The sequence below is a fragment of the Mauremys mutica genome, chromosome 7, assembly GCF_020497125.1.
Source record: "Mauremys mutica isolate MM-2020 ecotype Southern chromosome 7, ASM2049712v1, whole genome shotgun sequence".
In the NCBI taxonomy this organism is placed as follows: Eukaryota; Metazoa; Chordata; order Testudines; family Geoemydidae; genus Mauremys; species Mauremys mutica.
Window position 1 is genome coordinate 99,391,234 of NC_059078.1, and position 20,612 is coordinate 99,411,845.

The 20,612-nt window shown below is 42.8% G+C and overlaps 1 protein-coding gene across 3 annotated transcripts; it reads right to left on the reverse strand.

Annotated features, from left to right (window-relative positions):
- Window positions 1–1,523: 1,523 nt before the first annotated feature.
- CCNJ (cyclin J) lies at window positions 1,524–15,376 on the reverse strand. Of its 3 annotated transcripts, none has more exons than XM_045022618.1 (6): window positions 15,270–15,376; window positions 11,071–11,194; window positions 8,387–8,597; window positions 6,393–6,692; window positions 6,146–6,305; window positions 1,524–4,559 (listed from the first exon to the last, which is right to left on the reverse strand). In XM_045022618.1, exons 2-6 carry the CDS (start codon window positions 11,137–11,139, stop codon window positions 4,148–4,150), a joined length of 1,152 nt encoding a protein of 383 aa, XP_044878553.1. In that variant the 5' UTR covers window positions 11,140–11,194; window positions 15,270–15,376; the 3' UTR covers window positions 1,524–4,147. The 3 variants fall into 3 exon arrangements, with proteins under 3 accessions (XP_044878553.1, XP_044878554.1, XP_044878552.1); XM_045022619.1 differs by lacking the exon at window positions 15,270–15,376 and adding an exon at window positions 11,895–12,080; XM_045022617.1 differs by lacking the exon at window positions 15,270–15,376 and adding an exon at window positions 11,840–12,080.
- Window positions 15,377–20,612: the final 5,236 nt, after the last annotated feature.

The following is a 20,612-nucleotide window of genomic DNA, read 5'->3' on the forward strand; positions in this document are numbered from 1 at the left end:
ATTGTTAGACTACATTTAAAAGGTACAATGTCAGCTTAGTTGTATGCTATCAAATATATACATACCTTTACTACAAGCAATGTGATTATTACTGGAAATGTAGAGAAAAGAATGCTCTATATAGTTCTACTTTGTGTATTTGATGGCATGCTTAATCAGTCATTTACTCAGCTCCCCTTCTTTACTTTCACATGTACAAAACTGGAAAATGTGGGTTTTTTTGTTTGTTTATTTTAACAATGGCAGGGAAACACAAGTAAAGATATTACATGAATCTACCTTCAACTCCCTTGCAACTGACTTCATTAAGCAAACATTGCCTTCTAAAAGTAAACATTATTGCATATTCACTTACAGACAAAAAAAATTTGTGTGAAAAAATGAAGCCAAACTTCCAGTGTATTATGAACACCACTGTAAAACAGTGCAGGAATTGAAGTTGGACACTCACATGTGATCCTTTGGGCCAGGAGAGAGATAGCATTCCATATGGTGCTGCCCTGACTCTGACTGCTGCTATTTGTTTTAGTTATGTTAATTAGCATGGGTTTCTGTCAGCAAGATTCTATTTTATTGTAGCTGGAAGCATAAGTCCTTTTAGATTTACACCACTGAAGAATAGAATGATTCAGTGATCAAAAACCAAGAATCTTTCCAGTTTGATAGTTTGTCAGTAATTGGTTTCCAACTGTATTATACTAAAAGCTGTTTGTATTTCTACAATTAAAGGCCTTCTCTTGCAAGCACTTATGCCTGAGCATAACTTTAATCAGCTGAGTAGTCCTGTTGGCCTCAGAAATTCATGTGAGTAAAAGTTAGTTACAGCTGTACATAGGTATCAACAGGAAAAAACACTGAAGTAGAGTGAAGCATGGCCTGTACTGTATGACCTGAGAAACTCAGATTCTGCTAGAGTGATTTAATATTTGGGGCCCAGTGACTAATGGGGCTCTCATTTTAAATAGGTCCATATATGTACCCATTCTTGATGTGAGAATGAGATTCTGTCTGTAACAGCAACTATAAGAAATTTCAAACATCACTTGTTCTTGTGCTGCCTGCCCCCCAGGTAAGCTCTGGCAGCAAGACTAACTACGGTTAAGGATCCAAAATTCTGGATTTCTCAGAGTTCTGTTCACCAAAATCTATGCTGTTCCTCTTCCCATTCAATTCTGACTTTTTCTATACAGTTCTACTGTAGGAAGAATGAGTTGCCACTAAGACTCATTAAAAAAAAATCCTATTTCAGAACCAGTTTTTGTATTTCTTTCTCAGATGCAGCTATACACTGGATACAATATTCTGGCTTATGTTGTGAATTTTTTTTAAAACCCTCCCTGCACAATTTCCTTCCTGTTTTTTTGTTATAAATAGACTTAGGAACACACGGACTCCTGCCACAGGATAACGGTGGATTAAACCTTCAAGTTCAAGAGCTGTGGTAGGAATGAAGTTACACATCTGTTAATTCAGGCATTTAAATAAAATAAAACAAACCAGACACAGACAGACGATTTACTCAAAACTAGTTTTATTTTTTAAAAAATCCAAGTGCATAGCACTCATCCAGATTCCATTGTTGTGGATGTTTTGCATTTATGATCATTTTTAATTATGCCATAAAATGCACATTCTGGTTCACTCAGTAAGAACTTGAAATAGTGTATTTAATGGACACTGGTAAAGCCCTTTTTCAGTAACACACTGAAATTGTTCACAGTGCACGCTTTCTCTATTTTCATTGATACTGTAATGTCAGAACTAAATAATAAATTAAAAAAACAAAAAAAGCATGTAGTGGATCCTTTTACAGTTAAGCCTAATGCCTTAAAACACAATCAAAATACCCTACTATATGTAGACTTTGCAGTATTAACTAACTGAATAATCACCCCTATAATTCCAGTGTTAATTACCTAATTTTTATATATATAAAATACTTGAGATAGATTTACTAATATTTCAAAAGAAACTATACTGCTCCATCACAATTAAAGATGACATTTAGCCAAGATATGCATTTTACAGACAAATTGCTACAGGCATCTGCTGTTATTTCAAGTCATGGTCCATCAGAACACTGTACATTCACATAAACGAGGTAGTTAGAGCACTGAAAACTTGGACTTAGCATTGCAATAAACTGAAATCTGAAGATGGAAGAGAGTTTCCCTTTTTATTTCCCATCTCTCCAAACTTAAATGAAAAACAGTTCAGGCATTTTAGGAGGTAGGAAACTTGCTTGCCCCATCCCACCAAAAAGGAAATAAGCTTGGGGGAGGGATGAGGGGGGGAAAAAAAAAGGTGGCTCTTTGAGGAGGTAAAAATAGTTGATATTATGCTCACCTGGAAGTTTATTCTCTAGCATGAAGTAGAGAGGCTCAATTTCCCCTTACACATTCTCCCACTCCTTCACTCCACCTCTCTCCCCATGAAAAAAGGACAATTTGAAACGTGTTAAAATAACTATATAGACACAGAGGATTTCTTCTCCTCCGTAATAAAGGATGGGTTCTTGCAACATATTATGGTTCAGCTCCAGGAAGCGCCATCAGAACAAGCAGAAGTATCTTCCTCAACTACTGAATATTTTGGGATGGCCCCCTCTCCCAAGTTCCCCAATATTCTTTGCAACATACAGTGTGCGTGAACTTCCACTGATCATATAGTAATAGAAGGTCTGGCCTCATGTCTGCCATTTAACCATGCTTTTAAGTGCTGCCATTAGAAATTAAAACAAACATACATACATATATTTAAGCCAGTAGGGCTCTCTCCATCAATTCCCTCTCCTGTACAAGATCCGGGGGAGAGTCAACTGCCTGATTTTGTAAACAAGGAACTTCTCCATTAATATACTATCCACAACACCATCTTCATCCTCTGGGGCTGGATGAGTGAAATTTCTCCTCTCAGGCCATCTGATTTGTGGGTGATATTGAAGCTCAGACAGCTCTGTAATAAGCATCCTGCCTGTGACCTAGCAATACACTTTTGTTCCAGCAGTGAGAATGCCGACGTTGCTCTTCAGCGCGAGACTTCTGTGAAGCAGAAGAATGAGCTGCCACCGCATTACCTGAGAACTTATTTCCCCTGCACCAAGCCTGACGTACGAAACACTGAATTTTTGTAAGCATTTAACGGTGCCTTTTCTGTGTCGAGAATTTATAGACTGAAAAACTAGAGGATATTTTGTATTGGTTGTGTTAATATAAAAACAAAAATCACAACCACTGTTACATGAGTTCTGGTACAGTATTAGTTCAGCTTAAACTTAAGAAACTACTACTCCTCTGTAATCATTTGATAACAGAGTGTTGGGTGGCAGGGAGTAGTTAGGACTACACTTATACTTTATACACTTACAAATCCCTTTGGTACTCTGCACTGTAGATGCCCTGAAAGAAATACCACCCTGGACTACACCCAGTTAAGTGTACACACAAGCAGCACAGAGTCATTCTGAATAGATAATTCCCTGAGTTAGTGAGAAAGTGTTACATTTTTTTTCCCCCTTTTGATTCGGATGTTTAGAGTAACATCTGGCCTGTGAGGCACAAGATTTAAAAACAATCAAAAAAAAAGAGTCAGTTAACTCAAGTGCCTTAAATTGGACATACATTTTACAGTGTAAGAGCATGAGCAAAAAAATGACAAGTAAATTGCATTACTGATTTAGTCAGTGAAAGTTTGTTTCTCTCTACGTGGCCCCAGTGTTTCTGGGGAAGCCCATCATTGCTCAGTGGATTCTTACGTTTCAATTTACCGAAAGTAAATCTTATTCAGTAAATCTTATATGGAAGTATTGCATAAATACGGCCTCTTCAAAGTAATACTGTATATCTCCTTCATTAAAAGATATGCCTCTAGCCAGTCCACAGCCATTTTTCTCTTGACCTGTATTTCAAAGGTGGCTGTTTGACACTTTAGAGCACACAGTGCACTGAAGTATTAGCACATGACTGCCACGCACACATTCCTTTTAGAAAACATACTACATGCACATTCTTTGCAGATTCTGTACTTGAGCTAATGGGTTGCCAATCCAGCGGTTTTCCTTCTGGAAAGAGTGCTACTTTTATTTAGAATGTTGCCCTCAAACTTATTTGAGGTTTGACAAAAATCAGGGTATCTAAATTTGTATTCATCACCTCTCAAAGCAGGGAGTAATACAAGGATACCGTCCACTGATCTGGTAACTCCGGTTGTACGAGACACTTATACATGGCTTCACTTCTATTGGAACTGCTAGTGACATACTAGCACCAGTCTGTATGTGACCTCGAGCCTGAACGCTGGACTGTAAGCCAGCAGGGCAAGTCTGCAGTGGGTAAGACGGCGTGTGACTAGTTGACACCATCTGCTGACAGTTTTGCTGTTGTGAGGTTTGATGGTGATACTGTAATGGAGCTTGATGGGGCTGGAGATACTGTGATACATGTTGCTGAACATGAGCCTGCTGTGGAGTTGGAGTCTGGGTGGGAAACGCACTGTGTTGTGCAGGCTGGGCATGTTGTCCTTTTTGCTTGTTTGCTTCTTTTACGTCATTATCATGAGCACTATAATACAAAGAGAAAACAAGACCATTTTAGTCAACTTTAAATACAGGTTTAAGAGTATCCGAACTGTAAAACGGTAACAGCCTCTAAATATCAAAAACTATTTTGAAAAGGCCATTTAAGAAGCAATTCATATTCTTTAAAGATGTACACTAGGAAGTTTAAATGGATTTTAAAGGTTAGGGCCAAGAACTTTTTAAAAGGCTACAATGTTAATAGAGGCATTTGCATTTAAGAGGTAATGAAAGCAGTCTGCTTGGATAGAAAGAGGTCAGAGCAGTAACATTTGCTAGTCCAACATTACAGTGACATCAGTGTATGAGAATCTGAAAGTGACATTTTTGGTGGCTAATGTGCTCCTAGCAATGAATGATTGTATTGTTTCCATCTCAACTTCTGAGTCATTGATACTACTGATCATGAGGGATTACTGGCTTGTTCATGGTGCCTTGCTGGAGTGACCCTGCAGTCGCTCTTCCCCTTCCTCTTAGGCTTCCAGAGAGGTGTTGAGTACTTTCTTTCCCACCCCAATGGCATTCTTGGTGTCCTTGTTCTGCCACAAGGTTTGAGTCTGTAATGCCTCATGATTACTGTGTACTGTATGCAAAGGCATCAAGGGAGATAGTTATGGGCTAGAGTGACACCTGCATGTAGAGGACAGTTTCTCATCAAGTCTGGATTCAGATTTTTCTGTTCTTTATGTGCTAACCAAAGTTTGGATGTGGATAGGAGCAACTGTCAACAAGATGGAAGTGAGGCTGGTGGCCTAGGGATTCATCCAGAAGAATGGAATTGATTAATTGGGGGATGTACTTTCACCCTTTTCTAGTATGGTTCAGTCTTGTGGTCCCTTAGGATCCCTTGGCACATCTGATATGCAGATAACACTGGCCTGCAGTTTTTCCATTTATAAATAATGAGAAGGCAAGTTTCCCCCTCTTAGTTGTGGGCCCCTTCATAACTATCCACACTTTTCTAACGTGCTCCATTGGGAGCATCCTCTACTCAGAAAGCTCTAAATTCCAGAGGCTTAGGTAGACCTCCTGTGTGCTCAGTACAATTCATTGGATACCTATTAAATTCAATTCTCTAAAGCTCTATGCAGATTGGGAGCCAGTTATTTAAGGAATCTGCTTCCACAGGTTCATTTGGAACAGCTGAGATCTGCTACAGCACCCCAAAGGCACTCAGGTGAAAGTCCCCCCCCTTGCTTCCCCATACTCCAATCTTTTGAACTTGTTACTTGACTGCCTGCCGCAGCCCAAGTTTGGTGACGTTCAGATCATGCTGCATGTCTTTTTTCTTCTGTTGTGCTTTTGTCTGAGTATTTTATTTGCTGGGAGGAGGGGGGATGAAGGGAGTTAGGTCAGGTGAGGTTTTTTGAAAAGCAGAGAGGGACTGACTTTAGGTTGGCTTAATAAATATTGTATAGTACCTGGGTACTTTTGACATAGATGCTGCACAAACTCACTACTAAATAAACTAGTGTTTTTGTAAATATTGTTTTTTAGTGTAAGTGTCCTTGAAATATACCATGCTGTTACAGAGACAAAGTCTTTACAAATGAGAAGCCAGCATAAGCTTACATTAACAGACGTTCAATACACGGAACCAGGAAGTCCCAGGAGTATGCAGTAAGACGATGCAGTCGAGTTGGCCATGTTGGAGAGAGACGTAGGATAATCCTTGAAGAAGCCACACATGCAGTAGCCACTAATGAAGGAGCATAATTTAAAAACGCATGATCTGGATAGATACAAAAATTGTTTAGATGAGTCAGACACAAATATTATTTAAGAAATAAGGTTGCATTAACTAAACCATGCAACACACCTTGCAGAGATACTTCCAGAAAGTAATCCGCATATTTTGCCATGTATAACTTGGTCTTCTCTAAGGAAACCATTGGCCAGCCATCGTGGAGATCTGTCTCATGGACGGCAATTGAAAGGTAGTATTCAATGAAGTGAGCAGCAGTTGGGAGGCACAAGTTCCACTGAAATGTTTCTAGCAACAACAGCTCCATGTGTAGCAAGTTCTGTTTTGTTAATACCAGATTCATGTTAGTCATACAACCCAAGCTGTTCAATTGTTCAAGCTTAGGGACACTGTCTTCCTTTTCTTCAAATTTACCTTGGGGTGGGGGAGAGGAAGAAAAATATAATTAGAAACATGAATACAACATAGCAGCAAATGCAGTTTGGTGTATCTTTAACATTAGGGTATTTTTCAATGTGAACACTTGCTATACAATTGTTTTGCCATGTCAAATAGGCTCCTGCATGCAAAACTCAATGGGACGGTTCTGCTGAGGAGAGGAGAGGCATACTATCAAGGGTTAAGCTTCAGCAGATAGTTGCTATGCAACCTATAGGATATTACAGCAGTGTCACACTTCCTGTTGTCTCTTTATAGATTCTCTCACAAAAACAAGAGCCAGTTGCAAAGAGAGAATATGGTATGGTGTAGCCCGACTGTATTTCATAAATGACTTCTTGTTATTCATTAAGTTATCCTAAAACCTATCCCGGTAACTGCTAAAGTACCATTGAGACTAGCCTTAAAAAAATAGTGCAAGAGTCCACCTTTAGTTTTTAGCTTTAAAGAAAAAAAAAAGTCTTTCCCTGTTCAAAGTGTAGTAGGAGGAATCAACTTGGTATAGAGGCTCTAATGATTTCAGTGTTTACAGGTACGTTTAAATTCAATAATGGACTTAAGCAGAAATTGAGCCCTTCGGTCTAAATCAAGTGAGCTTCAGTAACGTGTATCTGGAAATGCATATTGTCATTTATATAGACTTCCGCAACTGTCCCTCCTTTTAAGTTCATCAGTACTTAGATTGTAAGTTGCAGGGGACAGGGACCATCTTTTTGTTCTGTTTGTATAGCACCTAGCATAATGGGATCCTGCTCCACACTTGAACATCTAGGTGCTGCAGTAATATAAGTAATAGTAGTAGCTCCACCCTGTCCTGGACTTTGCCTTGTCATACATGCATGTTTTAGTCTAACGTGAAGTTATGTGTGTAAAAGCCCAGCAATAATGGATGCAAGTGCCACATTTCTATGGAACTCGCCACTGTTTTGCTACCCCAGTTTCACCCCACTTTCCTCCTTTCTTACACTCTTTCTACGGAAGGTGAAGTTATGTTCTTTTAGTAAATAAGGACTCTTCAGTAGCAGTGGGACTCAGTCCACCGAATTAATTCTTTTGGTTCTTCCAGTTGTGGAAGGTACCTGTTTACTGTAACCATTTTGTTCATATTTTAGTTCTTACAAGAGGATATAAATCCAAAAGTGACATTCAAAATGTCTTTTCAGCACCTACAACAGAGGAGACTTTTCTCCTTTTTCTGTGTGTAATTTGGCAACTTGAGAGGTGGCAGGTGACTGCCTTTAAAAGAGGGCTCGTTTTCTTGTAATTCCTTCTTAAATTTTATTTTAAAAACTTCAGTCAATTTATTTGTGATGTAAACACAGATCTGTGATTGTAGCTTTTAGTGTCCTTCCCCCCCTTCACCTTAAAAAAAAACCAACAGAATTTGAAGGTCCTGAGAGAGGCCCGCATATTGGACCAAATTCAGCTGTGCTAATCTTTTATACATAATTTTCCTTCTAAATCTGCTTGATCACCTCAGAATGATCCTTTAGTTGATACGAGAACCTAAGTCAGTTAAATTAGTGCCAAGTATCAGAGGGGTAGCCGTGTTAGTCTGGATCTGTAAAAAGCAACAGAGACCTGTGGCACCTTATAGACTAACAGACGTATTGGAACATAAGCTTTTGTGGGTGAATACTCACTTTGTCAAATTAGTGCATAATACTTACTTGCTAAAAGTAAACAGGAAAGAGCAACCACGTGTAGCTGCTGAATGGATATATCATAGCGGTCCATGAAGAGGTCCAGTAGATAGACAGCAAGATGTCGCGCAGCAGGACAGAGTCTGAAACGATTGCTCACAATGGCAATCAGGTCTGCAAAATATCTTCTCAGGTTTAACTGGGGAGACTGGCCTTTGTAGGAGGGAAGCTTCAGCTCCTAGATAGAGAGCAGCATATAGTTGTAGTACAACCACTATTATTTTTATGCAAATATACTTGTGGAAAGTACATAAGAAAATTGACTGGGTTAATACATAAAGAAATTTTCAAAGCAGTTTTTAGGAGGCACAGTCATGATTTTGCTATTTATTTTCACAGAGTGGAACTGTTCTCTTGCTGGGGATGCCTATTATCTTATGACACCTATACAAGGTGTCTCTAGATCAAGGGTCAGCAACCTTTCAGAAGTGGTGTGCCAAGTCTTCATTTATTCACTCTAATTTAAGGTTTCGCGTGCCAGCAATACATTAACATTTTTAGAAGATCTCTTTCTATAAGTCTATAATATATAACTAACCTGTTGTTGTATGTAAAGTAAATAAGATTTTTAAAATACTTAAGAAGCTTCATTAAAATTAGATTAAAATGCAGAGCCCCCTGGACCAGTGGCCAGGACCCAGACAGTGTGAGTGCCACTGAAAATCAGCTTGTGTGCCTCCTTCGGCATGCGTGCCATAAGTTGCCTACCCCTGATCTAGATTCTACAGAACAATTATTTAAAATAGAACACTCTTATAAAGCTCACTTGGCCCCAAACTTAGAAACAAACAAGCCAAATAAGGTTTGACTGAACATAATGACGGACTGACAAAGAAAAACCCTTGTGGCATGGTCCGACTATAAAAAAATGCAGACTCTGAAGGGCTGAATGTTCCAAGGACAAGAGCCTTAACTGCTAGCACGGTGTTCTTCACTGTGGAAGGCAGAATTCCAGGCAACTGCAACCAAACAACACAGCTGATCTTCACTATCACAAATGAACAGAGAGAAAGAGCTACACTCTAGAACTCAGATTTGATATGGTTTGGGATTATAATGCTTATTGTAATAACATTTCCCAGCAGGGGGCCTACTTTGAGAGACCAGGTAGAGTTGAGATAACTGGAAAGTTTACAGATCCATAGACTTTCAGGCAAGAATGGACCATCAGGATCCTTTAGTCTAACCTCCTGCACATCACGAGTGTAAGGTAAATTCAAGACTTTTAAAATCATATGATTCTTTAAAATAACCACCTCTTTAAATAGTTTCAAACTGTAAGATTATTAAAGTTGTCAGACGTTATTTACTTTCCTTTGCAATTAGAATCTGTTGTACTTGTTGTTGTTTCTTGTACATGGGCCCAGTAGTGTGCATTGCTTAAGTGATCAGGCCATCAAGAAAGTTAATGCAATCACCAAAACTGCTTAGTCACATTTTTACAAGGTTAAATCACTGTTAACCTATTTACAACTGTTTGGGGATAAGGTAAGCCAAGAAGCAATATCCACAAACATGGACATGAGTCAGCTCAGAGCTAACAGGGGTTTCAAAACAGAATTGCCCTAAAAGTTATTATTGTTAATGCACCCACTTATAGAGCACTCTTCTACATAGTAGCTCATTTTTTTAAAATATAGTTTAAACTTCGATCTATTAATACTTCCAAAAAAGGGCCAAGTGCACCATGACCGAAGGGCAGAGGTAGAGGAATACCTGTGTAAATACTCAGGATTCAGTACAGATAATCAGGACAGTATATACTTAGAGACATTACAGATCTCAGCAGTTCAGTTGTTACCACATGTTCTGCTGGAGCTGTCTTTTTCTGTGCCGTTTTCAATTAACCTGACTTTAAACTAGCGTGTTTATTCTCCTTTTATATAGCAGATTTAGAAATAATGACTGTTATAAATAGATTTACAACAAAATTTAGCACTGACGTAGTAATTTTGCTGGAGGTTACCATACTTTTTACCCAGGGAGGGTACCAGAAAAATTAGGGTCCAGCATTCTTAACAAGGTGGGGAACTTTCTGCCAAGACCTGTAGCACTGGCCTCCCTCTGATAGCCTTTTAACAACTCCTCCTCCTCCTCCCCCTTGCCTGCAAGGAGCCAACCAGCTTCCCTATCACATGTTAATCAATGCCTTTATGTACTGAGAGGCCTGAAACGCAGTGCAAGCAAGTGCTGCAGCTCAAGTGTCAATTTACTTCATCTAACTTTAATGCCAGTGGGAACATACGCAAACCCTTGCAGCTGAGGAGCCCAAAGCATCTTGCAAAAACCCAGTGAATGAATCCATCCTTCCAACCCCCCAGGAGGATCTTAGCCCATGTTGCAGATGGAGAAGCTAGTTTTAAGATTTCAGGACACGTGGATTTAAAAGGCCCACAAACAGGATCCCCCCGTGGCTAAATCCTCCAAGAGCCTAGCGATACAGGCTTGAGACAAAGGGAACAGTAAGTCGCCTTGCCCTTTGCCCTGTCCGGGGCACTGCCCCCCTCACTCCCTTCCAGGGACTGTCTGGCAGGAGAAGGGGACGGGCTCGCTCAGGAAGGGAAGAGCGGAGCCCCCTGCCCGCGCAGCCCGGAGGCTGCAGCCGAGTAAGGGGCCCGGCTCCCTCTGCCGCAGAGCCCTGCTCGAGGTACCTTGTAGCGAAGCGCTTGGTGGATGTCGGCAGCCAGCTGTCCTTTCCACCACTGCCCCTCCAGCTCCATGGGACGGGACGGCAGCGAGTCACAGCGGCACCCGGCGAAAGGCAGCAGCCGAAGCCTGCGCAAAGGGGGAGGAAGCGGCGCCCGCTCAGTCCAGCCGCAGAGCCCAGTTTAATTCTCGTCCACCTCCCCCCACCCCCTTAGCTCCTCTTCATTTGCACCCAATTAAAAGCAGCCAGTTACTCCTCTCCCCCCAGCGCACGCTCGGCTCTCTCGCCCTTCCCCCGGGGAGGCACCGGCAGCCCCGCTCCCCCGCCACAGCTGATAGCCGGGCACGCTGCGAGGCGAGGCGGGGCGGGGGCTGAGTGCGGAGACCCCGGGGCACTGCTTGCTAAGGCGCAGCATCGTGTCCCCCCGGATCCCGGCTGGGCTCCGCTCCAGCCTCGCACTGGAGCTGCCCCCCCCCCTTTCCTATCGACGCCGGCTGCAGGGGCACAGGCTCCCCCGGGCGGGTGCTCGGCTCCGGGGCAGCCTCATTTCCCGGCACTGCCCGGAGAAAACCCGGCAGCGGGGAGAGCGGAGGGACCGGCGGCAGAGGAGGCGCCGAGCGGTTTGCTGGTGCAGCGGGGGGCGCAGGGGTCCCGGCGGCAGCAGCCGCCGCCGCCAGCCTGGCTCCCGACACAACAAAGGGCTCGGCAGGCAACCTCCGCCGGCTGCTCCGGCAGGAACTTGCCCCCCAACTCCCCGCGCAGCCGCCTCTTACCCCGCTCACAGCCCCGGCGGCAGGAGCGCCCCGGGCATGTCCCCGGGCATCTCACCGCAGCGCCTCCCCGGAGCTCAGCGCTGCCACGGGGCTGAGCGGCTCCCCTCGCCCATTGTTGAAGGGCCGAGCAGGCGAGTGTGTATACAAAGCCAGGGAGCAGGCACATGCCGCTGGGCCTCTGCCAATCTACTTTCGTTTTACATCGGGGTCTGGCCCGAGAGCTCCAATCACGGCCCGGCATTCACGGGCGCACAAGCGCTCCACTCTCCTGCCACATGCAAGGAGCCTTTGGACCCCTTGAGCTGCCGTAGCCGCCCAGGCTGGAAGATTTTGGGGGGGAGGAAGCGTGGGAAGAGGAGAACCCGGGGACGCGGCTTTGCCCAGCCTGCTTTTCCTTCGCGTTTCCAGCCGCGCAGGGGCTGCTAGTGGCTCTCTCTGTGCCTGCACGCCGCCCTTGTGCTGCATATAAGTCACGTCTGTCTGTATACACGTCCGCACCCGAGTGTACAGAGCATCAGAAAGGTTGCAAAGGGAAGACAAAGAAGGGTGGGGGACGGGACGATAAGAGTGTGTGTTTGTCTTGGCATGAGAGTAATCTGCAGATTGCGTGGTGCGGGTCTCTGCATGCAGTGTGGTGCAAAAGAGAAGGTAGGATCAGGTTTCAGGGAGAAGCGCCCTGAGGACCTTGCACTTTAAACTGGAGGAATTCTGAGTTGGTTGGAAAATGCTGGGTTTCAGCTTCAGAAACACTGCAGTTCCAACTCCTTAGAACACGTTTTTGTTTAATTGTCGCCTATATTTGTTTTATCATTTCACCTGAGAACCTAACAATCCCCCATTTGATCCAAGCATTATATACACATTAATTAAGCCTTACAACTGGAATACCATGCAAAATGACTTGTATGCCAAAAACGTGAATAAAGAGAGACTTAAACTTGTGATGTGTCACGCACAGCTGTGTGGATAGAAATAACAATTACTTTACTTAGGGAAGAGTAGTTTTTTAAAAGGTTAGAAGGTAATGCAAACAATGCAAGTGAGAATAGATGCTATCCATTATGCACTATAAGCCTTTGTATCAGAAAAACCAAAGAAGATACAGAAGGTGATAGTATGCAATTGTTCATTTTCGAGGCAGGCTCTCACATATGAGCCATGGGGCAGATTGGGAGACACTTTTGGGGGAGAAGGGGCTATGCTGAAATCGCTTATCCATGTCTTTTCACCAGACCTAGAGAGGCAGCCCCTTGGCTCTCCTGGTGTCTGATCAAAGAAGAGGCTTGGATGAGAGTGGGTGGTTGAGGCTCATCCAGACAAGGCTGGATGTGGTGTACTGCCCTTTTGCTAAAGCATCTCATGATCCAGGGATTCTGGGGTGACCATACATCCCATTTTGGCCAGGACAGTCTCTTTTTTAAGCTCTGTCTTGGCCATCCCGACTTTTTTGGCAAAAGTGGGCAGTTGTCCTGTGTGCTCTTGCCAACTTGATCAGTTGGCAAGAGCAAATGGAGCAAATGCCCAATTTTTTGACAAAAGTGGGGTGTAGTGCAAAGTGTGGGGGGAATGGCCCCTCCTTGTGTGTGGGGGAAAGGGCTCATGTGGGGGATAAGGGGGGTTCCAGCAACCTCTTGCAGGGGCAGCAGGGGAGTTCCAATGACCCCAGCATCTGGGGGTGGGCAGGCTGGGTTTGAGTGACTAGTGACCTTAGCCTCATGTGGTGGTGGGAGAAGGAGACTCAGGTGAGCTGCTTGGGCCAGCCCCGTGCAGGGGGGAGGGCTCAAACCAGTCCTGCACAAGATCCCATTTTCCCTTTGGGAAATATGGTCACCCTATTTAGACCTTGGTTTGATTCTGAATTCTCATTAAGCAGAGGAGTTCCAAGAATGCTTTCTTCTATAATTGGAGGGGTTTTTCCTTGTATTACCATGGTCTTCCATGATTTTTTGGTATCTAACTTGGACTGCTATAATGCACTTTCTTTTCACCTGTTTATTTACTTCCGTTACTGTTTATTTTGGATAGCACTAGAACAGGGGATAATTCAATGAAATTAAAAGGCAATACGTTTCTCACATGATTTTATTGCAAGTTGCTCAATATTTGGTGTTTGACCTAAGGCCCCAGCTCCTGCAGACCTATGTTTAGGTGAGAATCTCCTTTTTTTTTTTTTTTTTTTAAGTAAGTTTCTAGCCTTCATGGATATTGTGAAAATCTGGAAAACCTAAAGGCTCAACAGCAAGAAAGCAAACAAAAAAATAAAGAATATAAAAAAAATTTAAAATCTCAATTTTGAAGACAATCTTGTGATTTGATAGTAGTTAGGTACTTGAATGTTTCAGCTTCTTGCACCTTCCTCTAAAACATACAGTATTGGTCACTTTTGGAAACAGATACTGGGCTTGATGGATCATTGATCTAATTTGGTATGGCATTTTGGATATGGGAGACCGTGCTACATCTGTTTACATTCAGAAGTTTTTCACTGCAATCATGGGCTAGAAATGTATTTTATAAAATGGAAATTTGTGTTTTGCATAATCTGAATCTATCATGCGGGCTAAAGAAAGACATCAATCAGACTAGTACTTTGTCTTCCCTTAGCTAATATGTTCTGGTCAATCGTTGTTTTTACTTTTTACTTTTACAATTATTAGGAAGAAAAAATTCTCCCAACTCTGTTGTTCTATATAAAAGATGTTAGTAACTTTTTTTTTAAAAAACTTTTTCCATATACATTTAGGTATTTTTATTATACAGATATTGCAGAAAAGTGCTTGTTTTTTCTATAGGGAAAATTCAAATCAGAAAAGCAGTTCAAGGGAACTTGTTTATTTTGAATCATAGCCATCCTCCCCAACCATGAAATTATTGGTTTATTTAGTTTTTTTTCAAGTCTTCATTAAATTGTAGTATCACTGGAAGATAGATACCATAATTCACATTAACCGTTTATGGATGGAATATTCATTCCTAGTAAGTACTGCACAGATTTAGGTGCCTATTTAAATATAAAGAAAGAGACAAGCTCTTTCTGTGTAATATTAGTGGCTAGAGTTTTGATACAATGTAATTCACCTTAAAACTAGCAGCTTTTCCAAATTCTTCAATTTCCTGTGTTAATTCTAACAGATACTTATTGGTTAGATAACATTAATAAACACTGTTCAGATGCAAAGCCAATTTATAGGGAGAATTTTATGTAGCAGCAAAATATATACTCCTGCAAAACCCTGTTGCGGAATATAGAAGCACACTGGATTTAGAAGCAGACAAGATACTCTTATTACAAAACTCTAGGAAGTTTACTACTATTTGTCTATTTCTGTTTGTCTTTGGGCCAGGGATGGTTATTTATTCTGTGTTTGTACAATGGCTACTAAAACAGATCTTCAATCCTGAGTGAGGCCTCAATGCAAATAATACATACCTTGATGATGATAATTAATAATGAGCCCCCCCAACTTCCAGTGAAGACCAAACTTCAGAGTTTTGAATCCAGAATGACCAGTGTTGAATACAAGAGTCTGATCTTGCTAGATGCTGAACACCTGAAGTCCTTTTGACCAGTGTTGAGCACCTTCTTCTGTGAATGCCTTGATTGGGTCTTGAAGGGTGCTTATCCTCTCTCAGTAGGCACTCGGCACTTGCAGGATTGGACTTCATGCTACTAGGCTTTTAGGCAGAATACACTTTAACCTTCATATAAACTCACAAAATTCTGCCAACAAGCAAAACATCTGATGATTTTCCATTCTTTCAAGCAGACAGTGGTTCACTCTCAAATGAATGCACAGCCTTGATGCTGGTGAGTCTTGTGCTCTCATGTGGAGTTCCAGGCTGGGGCCTAATCACTCTCTCCTGATTTCATTATCCTTTCCTCCATATGTATGGCAGCCTCGTAGAAGGAGAAGGGCCCACTGAGACTGGAGATCCATGATACCTACCCACACATGAAGAAGTTGCTCCATGGTGCACTCCCTGGGAAGCCCAGCTGACGTGGATGCACATTCCAAATCTCATGTTGAGGAGCTAATGCTAGTCTGACTACAATAAAGACTGGCAATTTGCACAGCTGCCTGATGTTCATCCAGGTAATGGAGAGAGGGTATAGGGAGTTCCATAGGTTCAGGAAGAGCAAGAAGCAGTGTTACCAACTCTCACAATTTTATCATGAGTCTTGTGATATTTGGTGTTTTTCTTAAAGTCCCAGCTGGCAGTGTCAGGAGTTTGCATGAGAATCTCAGCTTTCATTTAAAATAAAAAAGCAATTTTCTAGCTAATGGCTTAAGAGAAAACATGATGTAAGTGCACCCTAAAAGTTCAGAAACCAAGAGGTAAAGAAAAAGATCCCAAATTTCATTATTATTTAAAAAAACTCATGATTTTAAGCAAATCTCATTATTCCGGGGGCCCTTATTCATGTACACTTGAGGTTGACAATATTGGAGAAGCATCACCTCCAGCCCACATTCTCACATATTAGCTCCCCACCCTGGGATAAGCAGCGTAACTTACATCGATTTAAGTGGCAGTATAAATCAGGCCAATAGTCTGCAGACCTGCAGGTTGAATGAATTGACTTCTGTCATGTCTAAAAGGTTATTATGTAACAAGTATTTGTGTTTCTGATCTTGCAGTAGGCATTCTGCACCTGTTTGATACTTAAACTATCTTTTCCTAGACATTTTTTCCATCAGCAATTTGTTGTCAATACTTACTACTTGCTACAGAAATCATCTACCAGATACTCCTGAGGGAATTCTGCGCCACTGCTCATGGACAGTATTTATGTCCCCCGCAGATTTCTTTGCTTCCTCACAGAAAAATGACTTTCTGATGGGGAAGCAAAGGGAAACCACAAGAGTGGTCATGCAGCCCTTACCAGCAGTATGTTTCGGGTGCCCAGGGCAGCTGGGAGAGAGGTAAATTACTATGGGGCAGGAGGCATGACTGGGAAAGACCTGGCTGGTGGCTCCTACCCTGCACTGGGCTCAGCTGCTAGTCCCAGCTGGGCTGGGGAGAACGGGACTTCCTCTTTCCCTGCACGGCATCTAGGGCTGGGTCAGACCTACTCTCAGTTTTCTCCCCTGGCTGCAGGAAGCTCTGCAAATTCCTCTTGCCCTAGCCCCCGCTTCCTGCACCCATCGCTCCTCAGCTGCAGAGGGAGTGATCCCTGTACAAGGAGCTGATCCCCTGTCCGCCCAACCCCTGTGCATCTAGACCCCCCTCATATCCAGACTCTCCTGCCAAGCCTTATCCACCACACTCAGAACCCCCCTTGCCGAGCCCTACTCCCCCTGCACCTGGACCACCCCGATGAACCATCTGCACCCAGATCCCTATGCCACCGAGCCTCAACCAGCTGCACCTGGATCCCCACCGCACTGAGCCCCACTCCCGCAGCATCTGGACTCACTCCACTACAACCTCCCCCCGCTGATCTCTATCTCCCCCACTTCCAGATCCCACCCCCGCTGAGCCCCAACCATGTTCATCTAGACTCCCCCGCAGAGTCCCATCACTGTGGCACCCAGAACCCCGCAACAAGCCCCTGTGCATCAAGATTCCTCCACACTCAGATCCCCCACTGAGCCACCCGCACCCAGATCGCCCCACACAGAATCCCCTCAACCCACATCTGGTTCCCCCCCACACTAAGCCCCTTCACACTTGGATCCTGCCTGGCTGAGCCTGCCTGCCCACACCTGATGCACCTGGCACGGAGGGGCAGAGCCCTGTGGGGTTTCTGGGGCAGGCCCAGTTCTTGTGCTGTGTCAAGGTTGGGTGCAGCCCCACCACTGAGTCTGTGTCCCGGGGGAAGCTGCACAGTGATCTCCCACCTCTGTGCAGCCAGTGGTCTGTGCTCCCCAATGCCATGCTGGAGCCTCCACATTTATTTGACAAAATTTGCAGAATTTTAAAATATTGTGCACAGAATTTTTAATTTTTTTTGTGCCGAATTTTTAATTTTTTGGTGCAGAATGCCTTCAGGAACAATACTTAGCACTTTATAATGCTTTACCTCTTCAAATAGCTGGTCAAAATTCAGTTAGTTACTGAGAATGCAAAATCTAGAATGACGTATGGTGAAAAGCATGAAGAAGTGGTGATGTGGATACAGCTTACTTTAAGAGGAACATATTGTAATTCATCATCTTAATACATGCTCAGGCATGATTTACTCTTTAAAAATGAAACCACGTTTGTTTGTTTTTTGGGTTTTTTTTGCATAACCAGCGTGATGATTCCTTGGCTAGGCCTGTAAAGGCCTGATCCTGAATACACTTGGGCTTATCTACAATGGCAAGTTTTGTGGCCCAAAACTGCCTTTTGGTGACAAAACAGGAAGAGCGTACACACTACGGTGGGACTTTTGTTGCAAAAAATGCCCAGTTTTTGTGACAAAAAACTTCCACCCCCACGGGAGACTTGTCTTTTCCCCTCCCTTTATTGTTGACAAAGAGCCAGTGTAGACACTGCTGATTGTTTTGTCGACAGAACTGGCTTCTGCCAGTATCACACAATGCCTGCCCTGATTGCTCTGCTCAGTGTTTTGATCTCTGCTGCCCTGCAAAAGGCATGTGCCCCTCCCCTTTCAAAGCTCCTAGAAGTATCTGTGTGCTGCTCCGTAGGGGAACAAACAAAGAGCAAATCATTGGAATGCTCCTGTTCTGCCCGGCACTAGGAACACAGCGGCAGGCAGACTGCTCCTGCAGGGGGAGGGGGTCAGGCTGCTGTGCTGCTTTGCCATTCCTCAGCATGGAGAGCTCACAGAGCTACTCATGATGCTGCTCTCCGCAGCTCAGGGGGCTGTGGGAGAACTTGGAGAGAATCCCAAGATGCGCAGCGATCAGCTCTTCCTTCCCACAACACTGCACTCTGGGATACATACCCACAGTGCATTGCTCACCCTGTCGATGATGGTGTCCCCAATGTGGACATGATCTGTCCACAGAGGAAGCAAGTGGGAACACCCTTTGGCGATTTTTGTTTTGTTGACTTTTGGTCGTCAACATAAGTTTTGTCAACAAAACTTGGTAGTGTAGACAAGTCTTTATACAGGAGTGACTTTACACAGGTAAGAAGTTCCATTGACTTCAGTAAACGAATCCACGTGTGTAAGTGTTTGCAGAGTGGGGTCCTAAGAGGGTTTCTACTATAAACATGATTTTTTAAAATGTTTCCTCTAAGTTTTTGTGGAAAACCCCAAACCTTTTTCTTGTCTGAATCTCTGCACAGATAAGTATATTTCAGGGAACTTTTAGAATAGTTGAATTAAACATTTTAGATTTCGTGTTTTTCAATTTTCTAATAACTTTTTATCCAGCTTCTACACATTGCTTGATGGGCAAATATCTCCTAAAAATATTTTAAAACTTTTTTTAAAGGTTGAACTATTTACACCAGCCTCACTTTTTAAGATGGTGAAATAATTTGTTCTCTCTAAAGAAAGAAATAATTTAAATCACAAGGAATAGCCGTTGAGTTCCAAAGGCTAATCATACTGTTAGGATCCTGTTTACTGGACTTTTTAACAGGAACCTTTTCTTTGACAGTGTTTTTACAACCTGCAAGAAATGTGCATACTTGAAGCACAGGAAGTTAATGAACACCCCAGTGCTAACAACATGCTTCTGTGGATCCAAATAGAGAAGTGCCACTCTCACTCTTACATACTGGGAGAAATTACTATCATTAGCACCACATGCTCCCGCATTGGAGGAAGTGACTATGTCCATTTTGGATGTTCATAAACACCAGGTGGATCATTCAGTTGCTGAACAGTTAGTGAAAAAAGAAAAAAAAGAATAGATAGTATATGGCTTATGTGGCAAATGCACTCTTCCTTTGATGATGAGGGAAACTGTTAGCTGATAAAGACTAGGTACATGGACAGAAGGGACATCTGAGGGCTAATTTATCTATATCAGGGGTTCTCAAAGTGGGGGTTGGGACCCCTCAGCGGGTTGCAAGGTTATTACATGGGGGGTTGCGAGCTGTCAGCCTCCACCCCAAATTGTCATTGTTACCTTCCTCCTCCTCTCCCCATTCCTTCAGACTGCTCCATCCACTTATCCATGTATAACTTTTCTACCTTGAGTAGTTTCATTGATTTAAATTAAGAATGTGCATGCAAGTTTGCAGAATAGGGGCCCATATGTATAACTGTTTGCGATGTGAGTAGTCCCACTGAAGTCAAGGGAATACTGGTCATCAAGTAAAGGACTAATTGTGGATACTTACAAGGTCCTGAGGATAATGGATATGAAAAAATATGAATAAGTGGGAAAGGGAAGGAGAAGAGACATACAACAAGAAGAGCAGATCCAAATCTGAAACTGGGACTACACTCCTACCTATATTACCTATATTACCTACATAGTAATATAATATAGCAGAATACTACTTTTAAAGATGTATATTTGTTCTATCAGGTTAATCAAAACTATAAGATCATCAATAATTTATACCAGAGAGAAAACTGGGAGCTTTCTTATCTGAAGGGTGTGCCCCTGTAATTACACGGTTGAGTAATTTGTATCTACTTCTGAACCTTCTGAATGATCCACTTGACTTACCTTGGGGTTTGCCTGCAGTGGTTAGTTTAATATCACTACTTCTATGCCTTTAAATACCGCATTATATAAAACCCATGTCCAGTGTGACTACAACACACTACTTTTTAAACTGGTAGACTGCAAAGTTTACTAACACCAGGTGTGTATGGATATTTATAGACAATACTCGATTGTGGTTCAGCAACCTTGCT

What these genes read in the sequence shown, in the direction of transcription:
- CCNJ (XM_045022618.1), bottom strand. Translation starts at nt 11,139, where the DNA reads ATGGAGCTGGAGGGGCAGTGGTGGAAAGGACAGCTGGCTGCCGACATC. An exon ending in ACCAAGCGCTTCGCTACAAG is followed by an intron (nt 8,598 to 11,070) that starts GTACCTCGAGCA and finishes CTCTCTATCTAG; the next exon opens with GAGCTGAAGCTTCCCTCCTA. An exon ending in TGTATTGAACGTCTGTTAAT is followed by an intron (nt 4,560 to 6,145) that starts GTAAGCTTATGC and finishes TTTGTATTATAG; the next exon opens with TGCTCATGATAATGACGTAA.